This window comes from Oncorhynchus keta, chromosome 22, assembly GCF_023373465.1.
Source record: "Oncorhynchus keta strain PuntledgeMale-10-30-2019 chromosome 22, Oket_V2, whole genome shotgun sequence".
In the NCBI taxonomy this organism is placed as follows: Eukaryota; Metazoa; Chordata; class Actinopteri; order Salmoniformes; family Salmonidae; genus Oncorhynchus; species Oncorhynchus keta.
The window spans coordinates 30,832,131-30,847,675 of record NC_068442.1 but is presented as its reverse complement, the minus strand read 5'-3'; the positions used below and the strand labels follow the sequence as shown (position 1 = coordinate 30,847,675).

At 45.1% G+C, this 15,545-nt stretch overlaps 1 protein-coding gene across 4 annotated transcripts in view; it reads left to right on the top strand.

Moving 5' to 3' along the window:
- The window catches only part of zfpm1 (zinc finger protein, FOG family member 1), a 111,174-nt gene extending 96,335 nt beyond the window's left edge, over positions 1 to 14,839 (top strand). For 3 of the 4 annotated variants that reach the window (XM_035798704.2, XM_035798705.2, XM_035798702.2), the window contains exons 5-9: positions 6,339 to 6,444; positions 6,817 to 7,041; positions 7,929 to 8,159; positions 8,344 to 8,586; positions 9,718 to 14,839. In XM_035798704.2, the coding sequence (XP_035654597.1) occupies positions 6,339 to 6,444; positions 6,817 to 7,041; positions 7,929 to 8,159; positions 8,344 to 8,586; positions 9,718 to 12,176 (3,264 nt within the window). In that variant the 3' untranslated portion in view covers positions 12,177 to 14,839. The remainder of the gene's footprint in view (positions 1 to 6,338; positions 6,445 to 6,816; positions 7,042 to 7,928; positions 8,160 to 8,343; positions 8,587 to 9,717) is intronic. The other variant, XM_035798703.2, reaches the window with a different exon arrangement.
- Positions 14,840 to 15,545: the final 706 nt, after the last annotated feature.

Below are 15,545 nucleotides of genomic sequence, written 5' to 3'. Positions count from 1 at the left end.
TTAACTAGGCAAGTCAGTTAAGAATCAGGTGAATAAATAGTTTCCTTGTGAACCGTACTCAACAAGTGAAGTTTAACTCCGCCATCTCTGCATCTAGAATGGTGAATACGGGAGCCCCTCAAGGTTGCGTACTTTCACCGATACTGTACACACTGTACACAAACGATTGTCAAGCCTCTGACTCAGCCCACAAATTCTTTAAATATGCAGATGACACCGCTGTTGTGGGTTTCCTCCACCCAGACCAAGTCTCTCTTCAAGGTTTTGACAGAGAAACTGCAGAATTTATCCAGTGGTGTGCAGATAATTTTCTTGAAATAAATGTTAAGAAAACAAAAGAGATGGAAATTGATTTCAGAAGGAACACAACTCCACTACACCCTATGAAGATCAATGGGGATTCAGTCGATAGAGTGACCACATAAAAGTACCTAGGAATCGAAATAGACAATAAACTGATATTCAATGACTGTGCCTTTGCAAAGATAAAGAAATTGCAACAGAGAATGTTTTTTTACGCATGCTGAACCATTTTAATGTTGAACGCCATATCTTACAAATGTTCTATAAATCTGTCCAGTAGAGTGTGCTGTCCATTGGAAACATGCGAGTGCAGGACCAAGTCAATCTTCTGCACTTTATCAAGACGGCGGGAAGGAAAATTGGTATAAACCAAGAATCAGCCACCAACTTGTACACAAAACTCATCCTCCTAAAACTTGAAAGCATTTTAGAGGACACTACTCACCCACTTCACTCAAAATTCAGTTACAGCAGCACCCAGACAAGGGGAAAGAGATCTCTTCAAAATAAAATTCAAACAGATTGATATGGGGACTCTTTTATTCCAACAGCCATTAGACTGTATAAAATATAGTCTGTTGATCCCACGAGAAAACAGTATATCACACTTTCACTTTAAATGTGTAGCTATAGCACTTTGAATTATTTTGTGTAGTTTCTGTGTTTTCCTTTTTTAAGCACATGACCAAATTAATTTCCCCCAAATGGGATAATAAAGTTGATCTGAATCTAATCAGGTTGCTTTAGATTCCTGGGAGTTTTTAGTTCAGTGAACATGTCCTCATCTCATGTCAACTGAGGTCAAATGTGTCACCTTCCTCCTGATTGGATCACACACAGATCTGATAATAATAAGTTTCTTATGATTGGATCACAAATAGATCAGATTAGGACGTTTTTTTATTCTGACTGAAGGCAAAAGATACATCATGAGATGCATAACAAGCCCCCTGTTATGTAGTGATGATTTGTTGGTAGCAAACAAGTTACAATAACTTCAGAATAACAATGCTTAAACAAGGGAAAGAGTTTAGTTCAACCTCAGTTTGATTGATACTCATTCAAACCAGCTACCGCAAGAGCAACTTAACTTACATATTGCTTTCGTTCCCCTCTCTTCCCCCTTCTGTCTTTCGCGGAAATGAAGCCTAGAGGCAGGATCCTAGAAGGAGTGTAGAGTTCAAAGCGTTATCACGCGTGGAACGTCTTTTCATCATGTTTTAGAAACAAGCGTTCGCACTAATCCCCCAATAATCTCTCCAGGAGAACTCCAGCGATAAGGCGCGCCACCCACGGCTTTCAAACACACTTTTGGGGAGTCTCTATCTCCCCCTCACTGCTCTGTCGTTCCATAGGAAGGACAAGTGAAGGTGACCACCCTCTCAATCTCTCTCTTTCTCTCTCTCTCTAACAGTGTTTGTTTACCTCTTGGTAAATCTCTCCAGTTGATCTGAAATGATCAACAGAGGACCATCTACAGCACCCTACTGCACTCCACCCCCTCAAATTAGATCTGAATTAAAATGATCGCTCCAGAAGACCCAAAATCTGTAATTTAGCACTTGTCGCCCTGTTGATCGCTCCTGAATGTCTCTGATAATAAAGTGCACTGAACTATCTTGATTCTTGATGGCAGACTTGTTGAGAGCATTTCCATGTTTGATTGAATTGCCAACAAGGCCCTAAGGTTGTGCTACAGGCCTGAGAGTTCACATAGAGCTCACAGGAGGACCAGGTAAACGTTATACTAAACCCATCATCAGACACTTCCTCACCAATCTAAATGTCTGTTCCTATGTCTTCCTGCCTCTGACATTATCTGAGAAGTTGTGCAATAGTGAGAAGTAGAGACCAGGTGACCAAATAAGTGGACTGAGTAGAGGCAAATGGAGAGGCAAAGGGGAGAAAGAGAAATGATAGGAATGAGCATTGGAAAAAGCCAGCAAAAGAAAGAAGGCAGTGCCAGAGTGGAAGAGAGAGGGAATGGAAAGAGGTGGGAATGGAGAGATGGAGGTGATGGGGAGGGGTGCTCATTCTCATCACTCAGTCCCTGTGACTGGGATGGTATCTGCATCTCGCTGTCATCTGCGTTGGCTTCTGCGGGGTGGAGAGTAGAGGAGAGAGGGAAAACCTTCCTCTATCTCTCAGGCTTATCTCCGGCAGTTCAGGAGCCCGCTTTCCAAGAGTGCCTCATTTTCAAATCTCTTATCTCGCCCGTTTTAAGTATCGCAAGTTTTATATTTTTACATGTCATTTGCATGCTGCTCATCAACCTTTTCTTAGAGGTGTCTGCAGATATGTGTGGCTGTGTGAGCGGTGTGTTTTTCTATGTTAGCTTGTTGTATATGATACATGTTTTTAGTACACTAAGCTCATGTATTAATACACATGTGTATTTGTGTAGAGAAATCTAGTGTGTGTGTGTGTGTGTGTGTGTGTGTGTGTGTGTGTGTGTGTGTGTGTGTGTGTGTGTGTGTGTGTGTGTGGTGCGTGTGTGTGTGTTCGTACCCGTGTGTGTGTTAATTAGTGTGCGTGTGTGTGTTGAGAGAGAGTGTGTGTGAGAGGCGGATGAGAGTAGGTTTCTGATGTTTATCTTTCTTCCTTTTCTTCTCTGTATTTTTGGAGGATTCACAGTGACCTCTTTGTTTGGGACAGTGAGTACCCCCTCCATTCCCCCCTTTTAGGAAAGAAAACATTTCCTGTAAGGGAGAGATTGACAGAGAAGGGCAGACAGAGGGGTAGGAATGAGAAAGAGAGAGGGATGAGAGAGAGCTTGATTAGCCATACAGTACTGTAGAGAGGGAAGGATGGGAAGATTAAGAGGTAAATGGGAGGAGGGGGTGAAAGAGAGCGAGAGGAAGAAAGAGTATGAATGAAGACCAAGCCAACCGCAATGGTCAAAAGGCCTATGATGGAACTCAGTGGAAGTCAATTGAACAGGCCAGGAAAGAAGAGACACTGTTCTACCTTCCTGTTCTTTTCTTCTCTGTCTGTCCAGCTGTTTCTGGTTCATACAGTACATTCAAAAACCCTTGATGACATCATTATCCAGGATGCACATATTGAAATTGAAGATTGACCAATCAATCCATTGGTTTTCTCAGTTTCTCATGGGTCCTCAGAGAACAGTATTCTAAAGTTACTTTAATCAACAGGGAATATTAATCAAATTATGGTAGAAATTATGTATGTATGTATGTATGTATGTATGTATGTATGTATGTATGTATGTATGTAAACCGTAAAAATCGACGTAGTACACACACTGTTTAATAGTGGTATGAAGGCTAAATCTACTGGAGGATGGGTAGTTATTTTATTATTTTCTCAGCTTTAATTGAACCGTATATAAAGCTGAATTGATCTGAGTCGGGGTTAGACTTGGGGTTAGTGCATGGAAAGGTTTCTCCCTTCATTTCCACCTCCAGAGGAGAGCGTTTGGGGAGAGAGAAAATTATATTTTCATTTTATACTCAGCAATGACCAGGCTACGGAATGAACGAATAGAGAAATGAAATCAGTCGAGCATCATTTGCATTCAAGTTTTATCGGCGTGAGAGGAGGGCGTTTTTGGGAGTGATAAGGAGAGGGCGTCGCAGACTGCGTTGGGGGTGGGGGGTGGGGTGCATGTGCACGTAGGCTTTGTGTGTGTATGTGTGTGTTGAAGGTGGATATGGGGAGGCTGGAGGGTGTGTGTGGGGGTGGGTTAATATCAGACCAAATAATTAGATTCGCTATCGTCTCGGCGGCAGCAGTGCGGGGATCAGGCAGATTAAAGCCCGGCTGGGCTGATTAATATTCATGAGGGACGAGGGTCCGGACGAGGGGGCTTAGACTGCGCCTCAAAGACTCCCTCACTGAGGGGCTTAAAGCGCTCTCAAAGTGCCTGGGTCCTAGGGAGACCGCCAGGGTGAACACAGGCAGTGCTGAGCAACATTAACTTCTCCTCTTAGTCTTTTAGTTCTCCTCCTAAAACCCCTCCCTCGCTCTCTCCCTGCTCCTTGGGAAATGTGTTTCAATCAGTGGGTCTGGCCACTATGAATTGTGGGATAGTTTACGGCAGTAGTGGTGGAGTGGGCTGCCTAGTAGGTGGATGTGTTGTGTTCAGAGGTAAGAACTTGCCATTTGATGATGTTTAATTTGATACTGTGCTTGTTGAAAATGTCCTCCAGGCCAGAGAAATGTGATACTAGAGGCTTCTCTGCTCCTCTTAACTCAACCATCTTTAGCGGCCATGGCCTCTGTTGGCTTTGTTAATTACACATCCTAATCAAACTGTAATCTTGCCGCATGCCTTTTAGTTTTCATTATCTGTGTTGGTTCCAGACAGCATTTAAAGTCCCAGTGCAGCCAGGGCCCAAAGCCTGATCAGAGTCAGCTAAATCATCATCTCCACCTCATCTTCGCTCTGGTCGTCTCTGAGAATATCTCAGAGAGAGATAGAGGTAGATAAAGATGCCTGGATAGAAATTATTATTATTATTTTTGTGCATTTGTTCATACTGTCCAAAGACCCTCTTCAATCTGTTGTATAGCTCTATTTTTCTGTCTCATACACTTTCCTTCAAAGTCGGACCACACTGGCCTTTTCTTCAGTGAATACCAAAGCATCATGATAGATAGATTTGTGATAAATTAGTCTGAAACAAATTAGCAGCACTTATAGCTCAGACGGCTCCAGCATTGGGTTCCAAATTAAAACAAAAGAAGCCGTATCTCTACATCAGCGCAAGTTCCCCATGAAATACAATACGCAGCGTCTTTAGGCTAGAACAGACTGATTCAGAAATAAACTACACTTTCCTCCCTCGCCTCCCAACTTGCCCCATACAGTATACACTCCTTTACACAAAAACGTTCCACTCATATTCTCTCTAAATGTTCCAGTCAATGTGGTACCATGTTGGAATATGTGTACCCCTGTAGCAAGCAGATTGACTGACTGACTAACTGGCCGTAGTTCTCCTGAAGCAGTCTGTCAGGGCTGCTGCTGATGCATGACTGCTTCCACCTAGTGGAGCCAGAGTGTTCTGTATGTCCTCAGGCCTCCATGCAGTGGTAGCACCTATAGTCCTTGTGCATCTATACTGAACTTGTGAAGCTCAACCTAATGCTACTGTGTTTTATTCCATACTCTCATAAATGTATTATTGAACCTCACAAAGACTACATTTTACTGGGACTGCTGTAAGTTATTTGGTTATGAATGCACAATGCTTATCTGTGCCATAACACACAGAAGTACGTAGATGCGTGTGGGTAAGTGTCTCATGTAGACACACGATGTCTGTGGGAGTGATTGTCAGGTGGAATGCTCTGTGAACTTCAGCTGAACAAAGACAAGATTGTGCAGAGGATGGCACAGGTGTGTGTTTCTCTCTGGTGTGCCCTACTCTGGCTACAGCCTCACTTACACATGTGCCACCACTGACACACATTCTTCAGCACTCACACTCATACACACACACACCGCGATATTATGACCTCCCTCTATTCACAATCCTTTTGTCCCATCATGTATTGAGAGAAGTTCCTGAGAGGGCGTCTGGGTGAATAGGAGCACTACGACCTCATCGGATCTCCTTCCTTACCTTTTCTTCTCCTTTCTCCTGGGGTCTCTCTGTTCCTTCCCTCTTTCTCACTGCTGCTATTTATAGCTCTTTTCTGTGAGTCTTTGTTCAGCCCGTGCCCCTTCCTGTCCCTCTATGCTTTTGATTGCCCATGTTAAGGGGCTTCCCCTTCCCACTGAAAAAGATGAGTCCTTTTATTGCACGCTATGGTCAATGTGCTTTAATACAGTAAATTCAGAGGACGTTGTCAGGATTAATTCATTGTTAAACCTCACTGTTCAGTACAGTAGGTCTTTGTCATCAAATGTAAAGAGGAGTATATTTCTATATATAAAATGTTTGTCTGAATAGACTTGGCAATTTATGTGAGAATCAGAAGATATGTGATGTTAGATGATAATTGTCATTTGACCCTGTGTTTCCAGAACAAATCTGACAGCCTCTGTATGTTTATTTGTATGTCAGCAGATCTCCAGGCTGACGCTGGTGTGTGAAGACGATAACGGCTGGCTCAGTAGAGTCCCACTAACATCCGATGCCACAGCTGCCAACTGTACCATCTACAGTCAAGGTAGTTAACCAACAGACCTGATCCCAGAAATGCCAAACCATCAAGACAGCCCACATACATATAACGCACCATTTACACTGTTACATTCTAGTCATTTAGCAGACACTCTTAAACGAAGCAACTTACAATCAGAGATCTCTTATCAGAGTGACCCCATAAAGACACCATACAGAGATCTTTTTCACCTACTATAGATTAGTATACATTCCATAGATATCATACTGTACGATACCATGTATGTAGTTCTAGTACAGGCCCCAGGTGTGATGTGTGTAGTTCTTGTACAGGCCCCAGGTGTGATGTGTGTAGTTCTTGTACAGGCCCCAGGTTTAATTTGTGTTGTGCGGCCCACTCGCTCTCTCTTTTCTCCAGGTGAGGAGCTGTATTGTAAGGTGACCCAGGACATCTCCACAGGTGACAGTCTGTTGGCCACACTGTCTCTCTCCTCCGTGAAGCAGCTGTCCTCGTCTCAGACCCAGGATATGGTGGTGAAGGAGGAGCCTACAGGTGTCTACCCAGCTTCTCTCCACTCTGAGATACAGCTCCTCCCCCAGCAGGCTGGGATGGCAGCCATCTTGGCCACGGCAGTTGTCAACAGTGAGTGTCAGCTTGCCAAGAATAATGTGGGTGTGTATGTGTGTGCGCACTGCATGCGAATGTGCATGCATGTATTTGTGTTCTTCGTGCCGTTAAGTCATTAGATGCGTAGAAAAACCCTACACGTGTACAGTTATACACTTTCCATGTAAACAACAGACACTGAGGGACTCAATGAAGACCAACAGTTCACCATGCCACATTTCCTCATTCACCCAGTACACCAGAAGGTGGCAGTGTAACTCCTCTGCACTGCCTTGTCTCAGAGATAGACTACATGGTAATTACGTTCACGCTCCTTCATTAAGTCCCTTATTGGCAGTGTAGTGTTGTCGGCAGCAGGAGCAGGCATGGACATTCTGTGATGAGTGCATGATTAATCACCATATCAAGCTAAAGGGTAAAACATGATCATCCGTATCCCCGCTTCCTGCTGTAGGAGCACTCTCCTGAGGACTGTTGGTAATTATGGATGTTATCAAAAATAGCCTGTAACACCAGCCCTGACACCAGATCAGTATGATTACCCCGCACGGGTGGGCGCTCGCTCCCACAACCTCTGTGCTCTCGTTGCCTTGGAGACCCCGGAGCAATATCGAGTGCTTGCTCGTTCCGCCACTGAATCGATCATGTGACTGGTGTGAAACAGGTGTGTGTGGTGATGTGTGTATACACATGGATGAACATCATGTGTACATTAAAGTGTATGTACTGAATGTAACATTTTAACTCTTAGCAGTGAAACGTTAAACATGCCATTTTTACAAAGAATGAACATACGCTGCTCTCTTTCTTGCATTGTTTTTAATTATGTATGACAGATTTGATAAATGATTGGTTGTTGTAGGGATAGAGTTTACAGTTGTGTTTGTGTTTGATTGGTCCAGAGGACATCTTCCCGTGTAAGGACTGTGGGATCTGGTACCGCAGTGAGAGGAACCTCCAGGCCCACCTCATGTACTACTGTGCCAGCCGGCAGAAGCAGCAGGCCTCCTCCTCCCCCCCACTGGACAAAGCCAAGGAGTCCTACCCCAACGAACGTGTCTGTCCCTTCCCACAATGCAACAAGAGCTGCCCGAGCGCCAGCTCCCTGGAGATCCACATGCGGACACACAGTGGTGAGACCTGTCACAATACATTCCTTTAGCTCTTTCTCATAGCAGACCAAGGATCGAGTGAGAATATGCGTGAATATTCCTCTTTTAATAATAGCTTGTAACAGACCTCTTTCTTCAGCTGTTATTAGGGGAGGACAGTCAATTTAGTTAAAATATTAAAGATATACATGTCCTGTGCCTGTAGGTGAGCGTCCTTTCGTGTGTCTGATCTGCCTGTCAGCCTTCACCACTAAAGCCAACTGTGAGCGTCACCTGAAGGTACACACGGACACGCAGAACGGAGTCTGTCACGGCTGTGGCTTCGTCTCCACCACGAGGGACATTCTCTACAGCCACCTGGTCACAAGTCACATGGTGTGTCAGCCCGGCTCATGCAGTGAAGTGTACTCCCCCGGCCCCGGCCTGCCCAAACTGCCTCTGTCCACAGGTAAACACACAGACAGACTGGATCATGTTGTTTACTATCCCAGTGAGAGGATAATAGCCCTGCCTTCACTTCAGAACAGCAACTACATAGAGGACTATATCAAGCTTGTGACTCTACAAGCTTGTTGGATGCGTTTGCAGGTTGTTTTGGTTGTGTTTCAGATTATTTTGTGCCCAATAGAAATTAATGGTAAATCATGTATTGTGCCAGTTTGGAGTCACTTTTATTGTAAATAAAAATAGAATAAGTTTCTGAAGATCTGGGTGCCCACTTTGATTGCAGATAATCAAAAATTAATTGTGAATAATCATGATTGAGAAAGTTACAGATGCACAAAGCTCATACCCCCCCAAAAATGCTAACCACCCCTGTTATTGGTAACGGTGGGATGTTAGCATGTTTTGGGGTTATGATATTTGTGTATCTGTAAATTTCTCATTCATGATTTTCTGTCCTCATGGTAGGATCCACATGAATGTATTCATATATATATATATATATATATATATATATATATATATACAGCTGTATTCTTATTATTGTGGTCCTGTATGGCTCATTTGGTAGAGCATGGTGATTACACCCCCAGGGTTGTGGGTTTGATTCCCGAGGGCACCCATTTGTAAAATGTATGCACACATTACTAAGTCGTTTTGGATAAAAGCGGATGTTAAATGGCATATATCATTATTATTCTATTACATCCAACACATTCGTAGACTCACACGCTAGATGTTGTCATTGAGTGCTACGAATATGGGACCAAATACTACACTTTTAACCAAATGTAATACGCTATAAGTGAATTTGTCCAAATAGTTCAGATGGGGGGACTAGATACATATAGTGCATTCATTTCTAAAAGTAAAACACATATGAAAATACCCTCAAATAAAAGGTGACTTTGTGTACAGTCACCTTATAAAAGATTTGATCTCAAATTCAAAATGCTGGAGTATAGAGCCAAATTAAAAGTTGTAGCTTCACTGTCCAAATAAATACATTTGGGAGTGTATGTATATGAAGATTTGGTCCTATAGGCTATAGTGCATAACCACCAGTGATTTCATGTCATGTTTAATAGTAGAAAACACATTTCTAATAATATGTCTCTGTCACTCTCTGTGGCAGGTCTAAGTCCTGGAGACTCCGGTGTTGTGTTGAAATGTCAGGTATGTGGCCACATCACAGACTCGCCTGCTCAGCTCCAGCAGCACGTTCGCACACACCTGGAGGTGAGGGTCCCGGCCGAGAGGAGCCCCACACCCCGCCAGACCACCCCCTCCTCAGCCGACCACCCTGAGCACCTTGACAGGGAGCCCCCCGCCTGCGTTCCCCACCCTGACTCCTCCAGCCCTGGGGCCAATGGGAGCTCAGCCACCCCCCGAGGCTGCAGCCCACCTGACCAGCTCCCCACAGACATCAGGATTAAAGAGGAGCCGCATTCGGACTCTGAGAATGAGGGGCAGGAGGAGGAGATGGAGGGGGAGCGGGTGGAGAAGAGCCGTGGACACAGAGGTACAGGCTCCTCTCAGACATCCACCTCCCCTAGGAGTCCCTCTGCTGTGGCTGTGAAGGCAGAGCCAACCAGCCCCACCCCTGGCTCCAGCCCTGCCCACCTGGGAGGAGCTGGCTCAGTGCTCCCTGGAGAAGATGTGTTCCTACCCCAGTACATGTTCAGCCAGGAACCAGCCATCCTACCCCAGGCCTCAGAGATACTGGCTAAGATGTCTGAGATGGTCCACAGCCGGCTGAAGCAGGGCCAGGTCCCCCCTGGGGCAGCGCCAGCCTTCTACCCCGCTGGCACGACAACCACTGTCCAGAAGGGGGCCACCTGCTTTGAATGTGACATCAACTTCAACAACATCAACAACTTCTATGTTCACAAGAGGCTGTACTGCTCCAGCAGGCACCAGCAGGGAGACATGGCTGGCCCAGTGACGGAGGGGGCGTTGGGGGCCACAGTCCCATCAGTTGGACACGGTTCATCCCCTCAGGCTGGATCAGGTAGTCGGGCAGCCTCAGCCTCCCCCAGTGACTCAGACCCTGTTCCAGGCAGCACCGCCACACAGGGCAAGCTTGTGGAGGTGAAGAGTGAGAACCCTGGGGTGAAGGAGGCTGTGTCCTCTTCTTCCTCTGAGGGGGAGGGTGGAGGAGGAGGAGGCCGGGCCAGCGAGTGCAGCCAGAGTCCCAGCGGCTCAGCAGAGGACCAGGAGGACGACCCCACCAGAACCTTCTGTCAGGCCTGCAACATCCACTTTAGCCGCCATGAGAACTACACAGTCCACAAACGCTTCTACTGCGCATCGCGCCACGATCCGTCCAACCAGCGGTCAACCGCCGGCAAAGCTACCTTCCTGCCTCAGCCCATCCGAACACGCAAGAGGAAGAAGATGTATGAGATCCACATGGCTCGGACTGAGGCCCTGGCCAACGCTGCTGCTGCCTCTCTCTCTGCCCCTGGCCTGAGCCTGGCTGTGAAGCAGGAGGCTGCTGCCTCAGTGGAGAGGGTCCTGGAGTCCCCAGTCCCAGCCCTAGCTCTGGGCCTGCGTCCAGCCACCTCCCGTAGTACCAGCCCTGACAGAGACGGCCCCATTGACCTGAGCAAGAGGCCCCGTCTAAGGGAGGCCCCGCGGGGCAGCAGCATCCCTTCTCTGCCCCTCACTGACTACCACAAGTGTACCGCCTGCAGCATTAGCTTCAACAGCATTGAGAACTACCTGGCCCACAAGGCCTACTACTGCCCAGCCACCACCCTGCAGCCCCACACTCTGGAGACGCTCCACAGGCTGAAGAGACCAGCATCCATCTCCCCCAAGAGCAGGGCCCTGGAGCGATCAGACGTCCACTCTGAGGCCAAAGGGCTGCTCACAGAGAAGGCTCCTCGGGGGGCCTCGCTCAGCCCTCACCTCTCTGCCTTACCTGGCTCTGGCTCTGAGGCTACGTCACCTTACAGTGTCCCTGCAGCCAAAGGCCCAGGCTCTCCCTCTGTGGTCTGCCCCTACTGCCCTCCCAATAGGGCAGTGACCTGTGACCTGGTGGAGCACTTCAGATCCATGCATGGCCTGGTCCTGAGCCTGGAGGGCCAGCCAGCCGTCATCAGCCCCAGCCTGAGCCCTAGGGATGGGACCCCTGCCACCCCGCCCAAGCTGGTCCTCCGAGCCTGCAGGGACAGCATCAATGGCCGGATCAGAAGGGACACTGTCTCCCCATCCTCTCCCCTGGTGAACGGTAGCCCCCTGGGACACCATGCCGGGGGTGGCGGCTCCCCCAAGGCAGCCCCTCCAGCTGTGTCTCCCACCAGGTCCCTCCCCCTGACTGTGTCCCCTGTGCCTGAGGTGCTGAGAGAGGTGGGGGTTCTGAATCACCAGGTTGCTGTCACCCTGCTCCCAGACAAGGCGTCCCTCACATTGGGTCTCCCACTCCCTGTTCCGGCCCCTCCCACACCCAAGACCCTCCTGATCCCCCCTGTGCAGAACGGTAACACCCGCTTCTGCCGGCTGTGCAATATCAAGTTCAGCAGCCTGTCCACGTTCATAGCCCACAAAAAGTACTACTGTTCCTCCCACAGCGCTGAGCACGTCAAGTGAATGGAGCCCCAGTCTGTGTCCCCTCCAAAGCCCAAACCCAGCTATCCATTCTTGTCAGTGCCACCAAGGCATGGCACCATCTCTGGACTGTATGTGTTTGAAAGTGTGACTGTTACTCGCCAGGCACTGGGTCGCTTCTCGCTCCCGGTATTGTTACTATGTTAACATATTTCTCCTTATGGGTCAAAGTTTCTATTACACTAAGAGCTGAGATGCGCTACCTGCACACACAGTTGTACCCACGTATCCCTTCCCACCCACCTCAATAACTGAAACCCAGCCCTCTTTCTCACCTCCAGGGTCCACAGAATGTTGAAAATGTGACTTTAGAGTCAACATTTAGTCTCCTGAGCAAGTTTAATTGAATTGTTTGTATTACAGTCATCTTTATTTGATTATGATTGTTTGGAGCATTTCTTGCTGATGATGAAACTCGCTTTTCCTGAGCTATTGATGCTCTAGATCAGTCAGTGAGTGGGGACAACTATTGTCCCCCAGGGCCCTCTAGTGGAGCTGACTATCTCCACTCTTTTATTTCTACTTACCTGTGCATAGTGTATGATGTTTTAAAATAATTCTTTATGCTTTTGTTTGAACACTGGCTGTTTTGCTAACTAGAAAGCTAAAGCATTTTAGCTGAATTACAGAAATGAGTATCACATGGTTAGCCTACCAATTACAGAGGAAATATTTGCAAATGGATAGATTTGGTTTTCCTAAACCACAATTACATTATCTTAATGGAAGGAAAACATGTGAACTATTTATCTTTGAGTCCTCACTGATTTAATGTCAACAGAAATCTACCTAGCGTCTGAAAATATTTGTATTTTTTATTTGTATATTTTTCATACTGTTCAAAGGAACTGTTTCAATCTCGGCGTGTAAAGGTGTTTTTGTAAGTGTAGATATGTAATATCTTTCACAGTAATCACTGGGATGACACTGAATCTTATTTTCCTTATTGTCAGAATTTCTTTCTTCTGCTCTTTATTCATGGGGAAAGGTTAAAACTTTTCTGTTTTCCTCCAGTATTTGGTCATTAGGTATAGCCTATTTTGCCAGATAAACTATGTGATGTAAGTTCTAAACTGGTATTATTATTGGGTAGAAGGAAGGTGATTGGACCTGAGTACCAGGATGAAGACACAGCACTTCCTCTTCCTCTATGCCCCCCCGCCTCCCCCATCAGACCTGACCCTTAACCCACCAACCCCCTACTGTATCATTCATTATCTGTCGTTCTGCCCCTGAACAGGCAGTTAGCCCACTGTTCCCAGGCCGTCATTGAAAATAAGAATATGTTCTTAACTGACTTGCCTGGTTAAATAAAGGTTTAAAAAAAAGAAAATATCCCTACTCTGCAGCTGCTGCTTTAACACCATCTGACTTATGTAATGCTTGAATTAGACATGGGATCAGTTTAAATCAATGTGGATTTATTGACACCTCTTAGAGCAGTGGTATTCAAAGTTGGGGGAATTGGCATTTTGGGGGGGCAAAAAATTAAGAGTATTGTATGGGACAATATACAAATATGTTTGAGAACGACAATTAGAAAAATAAAACTGTTGATTAAAAGTATTTTATTGGTTTCTTTTCATTTTTATAAGAGATGAAAATGCAATGAAAAAATGCAATTGTTGTTTGTTGATGTAAAGATATAATTTTCCAGATTTTAAGGCTGTGTCATTAGATTTGGGGTGGGGTCGCAAGAATTCTGGCAGAAAGATTTGGGACCTTGTTGAAAAAGTCTGAATACCACTGTCTTGGAGTGTGTGCTCATTCTGTTTTGTTTTTCCAGTAATGAAGTTTTTTTAAAAGTTAAAAACGGGAGGTGTAAGAGAGAGATAGACAGGGACAGCAGATGTATTTCACAGATTGTTGAGAGACGTACACAGTAGATGGCTCCAAAAACTGTCATGTGTAAAACACAAACACACATGCATCCTTGGTTTACAAAGTGGTGTTGAATAGACCTGCGAAATGCAATCTTTCCTCTGTCAGAACTTGCTATACTGGCACAGCCTTACCGTAGGACTGAGTTAGTTTGTTCTGTGCTCCACTATCCTCACCTCTAATGATGATTTGAATGGATCTGTATGTTACTTGTGATGTCCCCTTTCCTTCCCTGTGTTACACAGGCAGATGTTTCTCTGCTCTAAAAACTGGAAAACAAAATGGTGGTGAAATTGAAAGTTGAGTATTTTTGCTCTGTTGTGGTTTTGAACAGTGCTGTATCAGTCATATCTTACCCAAGAGTGTTTACAATTGCATTGCTTCCTCTTTTCTCAAAAAGATTAGCATTTTCAACAAGTCACAAATTGAGGAAATCAGTGCTGAAAACCATTTTGAATCCCATTTATATTGCACTGTGTTGTTCAAATGTGCTGAATGTTTTCGTTTTAGAGGCTTTTTTGTAAGGTATTTATGTTTTTACAGCACTTTTCCTCTTCTAAACTAATCCCTTGAAGGACTTGCTGATCAATTTCAACCTTCTCACGTGAACTAAAATTTATTAAAACATTTTGTGAATGATTACAAATGTCAATAATGGAAAGTATTAATGAATGTCGGACTTTTCTTCTTTCTTTTGTCAGTTCCACTACACACTTGTCCAAACTATGCATGGGAAATAAACGTCCTGAGAGACATTAAACAGTTTCAAACTTCTATCTTCATTCACATTGACCTGGTCCACCCACAATTTACCTCTTCTCCTTTTATCTCTCTTGGCTTTTATAATGCTTTCCACAATAGATTTCAGGTCACAAAAATCATTTATCTTTTTATATAAATTCTTGTGTGCATTTCTGTGAATATGTGAGCCTCAGGACTCGATGAATCATCTCCACAGTGCCGACATGCTTTTTCTCACGGAATGATTTAATTATATTTCCTGTTGAAGAAATGTATTATCCCCAAAGTCTCAAGGCTATGCCTATTTAGTACTAAAGATGCATTCAGGCTCTACTATTCTTCTTTTATAACTAACAGAACGTAGGTTGTGGACATACTGAAATCTTTCATTTGAATTTGTCTCTCTACTTATCCATTTCCCACAGTGAGTTTGAAATGTGTTGAAATTGAACATTTTCACCACGACAAATGTTTACTCTAAATTATGGAAAAAGAACATTAACATCCAGAGCAGCATCCATATCATTTTTCAGAAAGCTTGTCGATTCCTGAGGTCAGTATCGACTACAGTCAGTATTGATGGCCAATCAGCAAAAAGCTCCTATAAGCAACAAGATGGGCTATTTGCTAAACATTGTCACATCAGATGGATAGATTGTGCAAGTCAATTGTTAGCAGCATGACTCACCAGTGTTATTAGGTGAGCGGCACTCTTGTGTGAATCTAATT